At 38.1% G+C, this 9,619-nt stretch overlaps 1 protein-coding gene across 1 annotated transcript; it reads right to left on the reverse strand.

The window, feature by feature from the left end:
• Nucleotides 1–2,905: 2,905 nt before the first annotated feature.
• On the reverse strand, nucleotides 2,906–3,841 carry LOC102405740 (olfactory receptor 5AK2-like). Its single transcript, XM_006080790.4, has one exon. It carries the CDS (start codon nucleotides 3,839–3,841, stop codon nucleotides 2,906–2,908), a length of 936 nt encoding a protein of 311 aa, XP_006080852.3.
• Between the last annotated feature and the right edge of the window lie 5,778 nt (nucleotides 3,842–9,619).

Raw genomic sequence — 9,619 nt, forward strand, 5'->3', positions numbered from 1 at the left:
CACAGTCCAGGTCCAATGTATGAGTCAGGGTGCTCAGGGCTGGTGCACTAGGATGACCCTGAGGGATGAGACAGGGAGGGAGGTGGGAGGGAAGTTCAGGATGGGGAACACATGTACACCCATGGCTGATTCATGTGAATGTATGGCAAAACCCAGCACAATATTGTAAAGTAATTAGACTCCAATTAAGATTAAAAAAAATTTAGAGAAAGCAAACTGTGATGGAGGGAGTCAGATCAGGGGATGTCTGGGGATACGTATATAGGAAAGGATTGACTGTAATGGACCAGGAAGGAATTTTTTGGGGTGATGTCAGTTTTATGTTTTGATTTGGGTGATGGTCACATAATAATATATGTTTCTCATGAATTACTGACTTGTACAATGACAAAGTACACATTTTACTGAATGTAAATCATACCTCTATAAAAGTGATTACATTTTTTAGACAAAAAAAAAAAAAAAAAAAAAAGAAAGAATACTGGAGTGGGTTGCCATGCCCTTCTCCAGGGGATCTTCCCAGCCCAGGGCTCAGACCCAGGTTTCCCACATTGCAGGCAGACTCTTTACCGACTGAGCCCCTAGGGAAGCCATATGGCAGAAACCAACACATTATTGTAAAGCAATTATCCTCCAATAAAAAAAAATGGACACATAATTTCTTTTTGCAACAAAACAGATAACAACAGAAGTAAAGTTCAAGAGAAATAATAGATGTGCCTGCCACAGTTCCCACTGTCTATGCCCACACTGCCTATGCCCACAATGTCTATGCCCACACTGTCTGTTTATGCCCACTAGCCAACAAGCTGCAGAAGCACATACTTAGTCCCTGGAGGGACCAGAGTGCTGGATAAGAGGAGCCTGGGAAGGCTTCTTGCAGGATTTAGGCCTGTGCTGGGTGAGTCTAAGAAGGATTTAGGAAGTTATTTTTAGGAATTCAGTGATTGAATATTTTGATAATTTGTACCTAAGAGGTGAGAAAATTAAAGTGAGTAAAGAAGGAGCATTTACTCGTTTCATTTGGAAAAGGGAAGTGTTTAGCTATTTTTCTGGTTGCTAAGAGTCCTTATCTCACTCCTATTTCAGACAGACTCACAGGGTGGCCCTTTTTTCTGTCTTGGCCCATCTCAGTCATGGAGTGGCCTTGTCTGTTTATTGCTCAGATTCTGTACGGGTTGCTTATGTTCGGTTGGGAACATTTTAAGCTAATATTTTAGCTGTCATCTTCAGGGCCATTCTGTGATTTATCCATGCCATTAGTAATTTTCTTTCTCCATTTATAGCTTCTTTTGCTGATGATAAGATGGCTCTGTTCACTCTTAGGGTTAATTATGCTAGCATATTGGCTCTAATCCTACAGATTTTACTCTCATCTTCATATTCCAGAATTATGCAAAGCTAAATAGGAAACATGCAACCTGTCTTTAGATTTTCTTCCCAGACTAGGGCAGGCTGGCTACCCACCAGATGAATTCCCCACAGAGAGAGTTCATAGCTAAAGTCTATGAGATTACTACTTGTTCCCTTGAGTGTCTGTGACTACAGGTGCTGAGACAGGATCAAAGGAAAAAACCTTTATTAATTAGTTTTCTGCAGAAGGAGAGAGGAGTTTCCCAGAGGGGAAGGTTTTCATGCTGCAAATCTTCAGAGAGTTCTTATCAACTCTGAGTGTGTGTGTGTGATGAGGCTGTTCTTTTAATATCTATCATACCCATGTTGAAAGTCCTTGTTACTACTTATTGGAATAGGAAATGGCAACCCATTCCAGTATTGTTGCCTGTAAAATTCCATGGACAGAGGGACCTGGTAGGCTACAGGCTATAGGACTGCAAAGAGCCAGACACAACTGAGCAACTGAACACACACACCACTCATTACTCTGAACATTTATCTAGAATTTATGAGTGCAGGGAACTATAATTTCTATGCATTTTCTTTTCTGTTCTTAACAAAGAAGCCAACAAGCACATTGAAAAATCTCATGAGATATGTGTTACTAGGAGAAAGAAGGCTTGAAAAATCAGTTAACTTCCAAAAAGCACTTCTGGGGAACAGCATGGTTGGGACATAAGCCACATTCCAAAAGATTCTAAATCTTGTCCTCTTAAATTAAATAAATAAATTTAAATTAAAAAAAAAAGAAAAAAAAACTGCTTTCTAGTGGAGCTTGCAATTAAAGCATCTACAATTCTAGTATCTACAATTCTATATATGTAGATACTTAAAGATATTGGGCTCCATCTGATATTACTGAATTGATATCTCCAGGACTGGGGTGTAGTAATTGACACTTTAAAAGCTTTTCCTGGTCATTTGAATACTGCTAGCCACAGACTGCTATTTGGAGACCATAAGGGTAGGCTATATCCTCACATAACTTCCAGTTAGAAAGCTGTTCATAGTATTTTTTTTTAAATCATCATTCATCCATCCATCCGGTCCATTCAATATTCATAGACTACCTACTGTGTCTAAAGCTTTATACCAGATGTTAAAAGGTCATGAAAGAAAGTGTATTTCAACTGCTTATAAATGACAGTGAAGATCTTATATTTAATAAATAATTTAGATAGGAAGTGATAAATAAATAATATTTATTGATACAAGAGAAGCACTATGGGTTCAATGGAAGGAGAAATTACTCCCAGGGGCAGAAATTGGCAGGAAACAGTGCTAACAGTGTGTGGGAGCATCCTTTTTCCTTACATCACAGCGATTAATAGGCATTGTTATTCTTTTTCAGTTTTTGCCAGTCATATTGGTGTAAGGCGGCTATCTTACTGTTACTTTAAATTTCAGTTCCATGTTAATAAGTTGAGTAACTTTATGTTGTTTGGCTCTTTGTTTTGATTTCTTAAAAACTGGCACTGCTAGTGTGGTGTAGAGAACCAGAAATCAAGGATCAAACCTGAAGTATTTTTTTTCCTATCCCTTTCAGGGCTTCTCTCACATCTTGGTTCCTCAGGCTGTAGACAAGGGGGTTTAACATGGGGATCACAACCCCATAAAACACAGAAGCCGTTTTTTCTTGCTCTTGAGACTCTGTGGCACGATGGTGCAGATACATGTAAGAGAGCGTCCCATAGAAAATGGTGACAGCTGTCAGGTGGGAAGTGCACGTGGAGAAGGCTTTCTTCTTCCCTGAAGCAGAAGAGATCTTCAGGATGGCAGCCAGGATAAACATGTAGGAAAAGAGGACAACTGACACGGTGAGCGTCAAGTTAAACCCCACAGAGGCTGCTAGTACCATGACGTTGAAATAAATGTCGGAGCATGAGAGGGCCAGAATTGGGGGCTCATCACAGAAAAAGTGGTTAATTTTATTGGATTTGCAAAAGTTCAGTGAGAAAGTAAAACCTACATTTACAGAGGCATTTAGGAAACCCATGAAGTATGAACCAGTCAAGAGTTGAATGCAGACCCTCCGGGACATGACTGTTGGATAATGGAGAGGGTTACAGATGGCCACGTGACGGTCCACTGCCATAGCTGCCAGGATGTAGCTGTCACTTGTTATAAAAGTCCCATAGACTAGTAATTGCACCATACATCCCATGAATGAGATGGATTTTTTTGTGCCCACAAAATTCTGCAACATTTTGGGCGTGATAGCAGAGGCATAACAAAGATCAACAAAAGCCAAGTTTTGGAGGAAAAAGTACATGGGGGTGTGAAGGAAAGAGTCAGTCTTGATGAGGAGGATCATGCCAATGTTACCCACCAGGGTGGCCACATAGATCACTAGAAATGCTGTGAAGAGGATGTGCCAGTACTTGGGTTGACCAGCGAATCCCAGGAGAATGAATTCAGTCACTTCAGTGCCATTGTTCTGCTCCATGGCTGGTAAAATTAAATATCAGTTGAAAAGTGGCAAAGAAAGAAGAACTGAGAAAGGGAAGGCCATTGTGATTCTTAGACTGATTCTGGAATTGGAAATGCCATAATACTTGGTTTTTCAGTGGGATCAAAGCATATTTCCTGTGGCATAATTTCCTTGGACTTTAAAGGCTAACATACAGGTGGCCGAGGCTTGCTCCCCAACTTCAAGAACTTGACACACAGCTTGGGGAAATTGCCATGGACTGGAAGCTGTGTTCTCAGCTTCTGGTTCATAAATATGTCTTAGAAAGATCATACAGAAACATTTTTATTTATGTTTGCTTCCTTTTGCTCACCATATAATTTTATTAATAGACTACAATATACCAAAAGACAAACTCTTTTATCCAAAAATCTTGACACATCCATAGAATTCTGTGCAATTTTGCTCCACTTTACTCCCTGTCTGCATCTTACATCTCTTGTTTCCTTGCTATTATGCACCCAGCACCCCCGACTCCTCTTGTTCCTGCTCTCCTCCATTTCTGGCTCCTCCAGCCTGACATGTTGCTCCTCCTGCCTTAAATACTCTGTGGTTCGTTTTCTATTTCTATCAGCATTTCCATTGCCAGCTCTTACTTTTCCGGTGGTCTCAGTTTGAATGACTCTTCCTCCAGGATTGTTTTCACACAAATGTATCATTTCCTCCTGCCATGGGTCTTGTTCCTTAGGATTTATATATTTTTAGCAATTATTTGTAAGATTATTTCTACATCTTTGCTTAGTTTCTATTTTCTCATAGATTGTAGGTTCCAAGAACACAGCCATTAGGGAAAGTTCCTACCTCTACAACAGTGGTTAATTGGATACATGAATAAGTGAACGAGTGAAAGAATCAATGAATGAAGAGGTTTATGAGATGCTACTTAAGTCACATGGAGTTCTATTGAAATCCGTGCACACTGCTTTGTTTTCTTTCAACACGCTGCATTTATTTATTTTTTCTTTAGTATGCCTCTCTGATTCAAAGAGCTAAAACACACAGCTAGGATCAAAAAGAGGTTATACATTCACACTTTCTTTGGCTTATTTTTCTTTTGAATAATTACGGTGTGTTTACTCTGGGCGAGGCACAGAGTAGTTGCTGACAAACCAGTTTGGTGCCTATGCCTTTAGGATTGCCGTTGCTCTTGCTCGGTTGCCACCACATAGCACCTCTCACTGCCCTTGGCAGTTTTCTTTGCTGTAAGGTCCACTTTGTGTGACATCAATGTAGCCACTCTTTCAATCCTCTGATTAGTGTTTTCACACTAAATCTTTCCCTTTCTTTAAACAAACGCATATCATTACTTGGAAATGATACACAGCATATAGTTCCATCATGTTTTCCTATCCACTCAACTCTTTTAACTGAACTAAAAGGAAGAATCTTGGAATATAAAGAAATGAGAGAGAGCATAGAAAGAGCAAAGATATGGATAAACACAATAGACTTACCTTCTCTTAAGTTTTATAAACTATGTTTGACAGCTAAAATAAAAACTTTGACTCTGTATAATGTGGTTCTCAGTGTATGTGGAAGGAATATTTATGACAAGTATTAATACATCCCAAATAGAGAGTAAAGAGATGCAAAGGGAAATAAGTTTTCCACATTCACTCAAACTGAAAAAATGTTTTTGACGAAAGATTCATTTCCAGAGTGTATAAAAAACTGTCAATCTCAACATTAAAAAAACAAAACAAGGTAAAAGTGGGTAATGACATAGGCGATTCACCAAAGAGGGCTACAATAGATAGGCAAGCACATGAAAAGATGTCCAATATCATTAGACAACAGGAAAATGCAAATTTAGAATAAAATGAGATATCACTACACATCCAGTGGAATGGCTAAAATAAAAAAGTGATGATACCAAAAAATTGTGTCATAACAGCTTCGTTTGTAATAACCCCAAACTGTAAACAGCCAAAATGTCCTCCAATAGGTGACTGGTTAGAGAAATGGTGGTAAATCCATACTGTGAAATATTGCTCATCAATAAAGAGACATGGATTATTGACACTCTCAAAAAGTTGGACGAATGTCAAAAGCATTCTGTTAAGAGAAAAAAAGCCAACCTTACAGAAGGTCACGTAGCGCCAGATGTTCCCTTTTCTCTAATATTTTCAAAATGACAGAATTATAGGGATGGAGAACAGATTGTCAGAGTGGTGTCAGAAGGGAATTGGTGTGATTCCAAGGCGCAGCACGAGGGAGGTCTACTGGAATCTGACATAGGGCACATCCACGTCTTGATAGTAGTGGTAGTAACACAGATCTACAGATGTGACCAAATGGCATAGAGCTATACACACACAGCCACACATACCAATATAAAAATCCTGTTTGATGTCCTACTATAATTATGTAAGATGCAGACTTGGAAGGAAAACTTGGTAAAGAACACATGGGACCTCTTGGTACTATCTTTGAAACTTTTTGTAAGTGCATGCTTATTTCAAAACAAAACTTCATGAAAATGAAGAAGGGGGAAAAGTAAAGCCTGTTTTGCAGAATTGTGAACATTGATAAGTAAATTTATGTAAACTTCCCAGCAAACGGGCAGGTATTGAATTAGAGTTCAAGTAGCCATCATAACACATGCAAATAATACATTAAGGGTGTAAATACTGACTGACTGACCTATTGATCGATCGAGTCATTTCATTATTTAATCACTGATGTCCTTATCCAGGCAATGCTCAGCCCTGCTGAGTTCCTTCATTCCATTTCCAGTCTATTACTCCCAGCCCTGGGGCACATGGAACTTTGGCCCTGACCCTTCTCTCGGCCACTTCCTGGACACACAGCAATGATACACAGCTGATGCTGAAAAATGGAAATTATGTGGCTTTACTTACTTAGGAACGGCCTCCAGATTCTCTTCCTGCAACTGGTGGAGGCTGACGGCTCACCAAGTCTCTCTGTGTGGTTCATTCCCATCAGGCATTTTCTAGCTGGGGCTTAAGGGATCAATGCTACATCCCTTGGGAGCCTGAGGTTCTGACAGTGAGGTTTCCATCTCAGTGGAGAAAACAAGAAAACAGTGTTTAATAGCTATTTTCTGCTGAAGAAAATTTCAGTTTTCCAGGGGGGACAAACCTATTGTGTGTTCCTGCCATCAGGGACTCTTTGCTTTCGTTTGTGAAGGTTGTCCTGCTTCTGACAAATTGCTTTTTATTTTGCTTCTCTGCCTCCCTCTCCTCCTTGTCTTCATCCTCCCCACTCCTTTTTTCCCCTTTGTTCCTTCCTTCTTCCCTGCTTCTTTCCTTTCTTCCTGCGTCCCTCCTCCTGTCTCCTTGCCTTGTGTGTGTGTGTGTGTGTGTGTATGTGTGTGTGTGTGTGGTGGTAAAGCAAACAGTCCTCAGGGTTGATAATTCAGATGTGTAAAAGTTCATAGAGTAAGACCCGAGTCTCCTTCTACCCCTTGATTCCCAACCTCTAGTTTGCCTCTCTGAAGATCACCACTGTTAAATTCTTCTGTTATATTTCCAGATACAAACATTGCATTACACCTGTAAACATGTTAATATTTATGTTCTCTATCTTGGCTCACACAAGTGGCAACATATTATACACATCGTTTTCAGTGCATATTCACTTACTACTACTGAGTAATCAGTTGTTGCTGTTGTTTAGTCACTCAGTCGTGTCCAACTCTCTGTGACTCCATGGACTGCAGCACACAAGGTTTCTCTGTCCTTCACCATCTCCTGGAACTTGCGCAAACTCGTGTCCTTTGCATTGGTGATGCCCTCCAACCATCTCATCCTCTATCATCACATCTCACTCTTTTTCATGATTGTATTACATTTCATTGAATAGCAGCATTCCTTAATTTATTCAGATCACTGTCATGCACTATTGGCAGACAAATATGGTTTCCAACCCTACTAATAAAAACAATATTATAATAAATGTACTAGTGTGCATAATTGTGAATATACCTTTAGGACTAGAAGGTATTTAAGCGAGGAATCTCTGAGTCTCTGGGCAGTTATTATCTAGCTGCCTTCCAGAAGGAGGTGCTATCTATTTAAATCACTTCTAGAAAATCCAGGGTATTTCTCCAGATATCCAACACAATGCTGAGAAACTTTTATATACTTTGTCACTATGATAGATGAAAACAGTATGTCTCAGTTTTGTCTTTTTCTTCTATGAGTCAGGTTGAGCATCTTTCCACATGTTCACAAAAAAGTAATATTTCTTTTTCTGTGAACCATCTGTTTACATATGTTGCCCTCTTGATAAAGTATTTTGTTTGATTTTATACTGATATTTTGAGTCAAGTACCCTTCCTTACAAGAACTGCAAATATGTATGTCTCAATATTCATTGTTTTACTTTGCTAATGGGGTGTTTTGCTGTGAGAAAACTTTGAATCTCGTACAACAAATTTACTTTGCATTTTGTGTCATGTTTATACAGGTGTTCACTTCAAGGTTTAAAAAATTAAACATTTTTTTTATCATCTTTAAAATTTAAATAATCAAACTATTTAAAATTTATTTTCACATAGTATGTGAGATGTTTCCAGTTTTACCCACCCCAAATATCTAGTCATTTTAAATAGTGTTTATGGCATGGTCTATTATATGCCATAACTGCAATATCACCATTGTCATGTAATAATTTATCTTATGGATTTGGACCTATTCCTGGACTTTCATATCTGTTGTATTATCTTCCAGCCTCCCCATGTTTCAGGTTATTATAGCTCCACAATGTCTTAGTAGCTGGCTGGGTTATTTTTGCCTTATTATTTTTTTATAGCCCCTAAAAGTTTGACCACCAGTGTTTGCCATTTTCTTCACACCAAATGCAGAATCAATTTACAATTTACTACCATTCAACAAAATATTCTATTTGTTTACTTATTGGGTTCATATAAAATTTGTATTAACATATGAGGATCTGCCAAGGAATGGGAGAATATTTCAATTTGCTGAAGTCTGCTTTCTATAGATGTATTGATGAGCTGTTTCTCATTTCTTATGAAGTTTATTTTTAGGTCTTTCCAAGGAGGAATTTATGTTCTTCCATAATTTATTGTTTTAAGCATTATTATTAATTTATGTGGAACAATTTTTAACTAGACTTCTTGCTGAATTTCCCTGTTGTTTATAACAGTTGATTCTCTGGGTTTTCTAGAGAAGAATCATGTTATTTAAAAATAAATATATTTTGAAAAATCATCTTTGTTGAGGCATAATTTACATACAATAAAGCATACTCATTTTAAGGTATTTTTTTTTGAGTTTAGAAAGTATATATCCGTGAGATTATTACCAGACTAAAAATAAAAGAAGTTTTCATCATAAAAAGAAATCTTGTGCTTTTCCCCAGTCATTAACTCTTTTACAGGTAACCACAGATCTGATTTCAGATTTAGCTGTGTTGTTGTATATATTCATAATTCATTCCTTTCTATTGCTGTATTGTATTCCATTGAATTAATATTCTACAATTTGTTTATGTATTTAATTCACCACTTAATGAACATTTTTCTTGCTTCCATACTTGGATATTATGAATAAAGATGGTTATGAACATTTTTGTGTTTTGAACATATGTCTTCACTTCTTGTGGATAAATAAGGAGTGGAATCGATGGGTCATGTGACAAGCATTTATTATTTCTTTCTTTATGTTGGCCTTGAGTTTCATTTGCTTCTTTTTTTTTTTTTAGCTCCTTAAGAGTGTTCTTGCCTGGAAAATCCCATGGACAGAGGAGCCAGGGAGGCTACACTCC

The sequence above is a fragment of the Bubalus bubalis genome, chromosome 16, assembly GCF_019923935.1.
Source record: "Bubalus bubalis isolate 160015118507 breed Murrah chromosome 16, NDDB_SH_1, whole genome shotgun sequence".
Taxonomy (NCBI): domain Eukaryota; kingdom Metazoa; phylum Chordata; class Mammalia; order Artiodactyla; family Bovidae; genus Bubalus; species Bubalus bubalis.

What these genes read in the sequence shown, in the direction of transcription:
- LOC102405740 (XM_006080790.4), bottom strand. Translation starts at nt 3,841, where the DNA reads ATGGAGCAGAACAATGGCACTGAAGTGACTGAATTCATTCTCCTGGGA.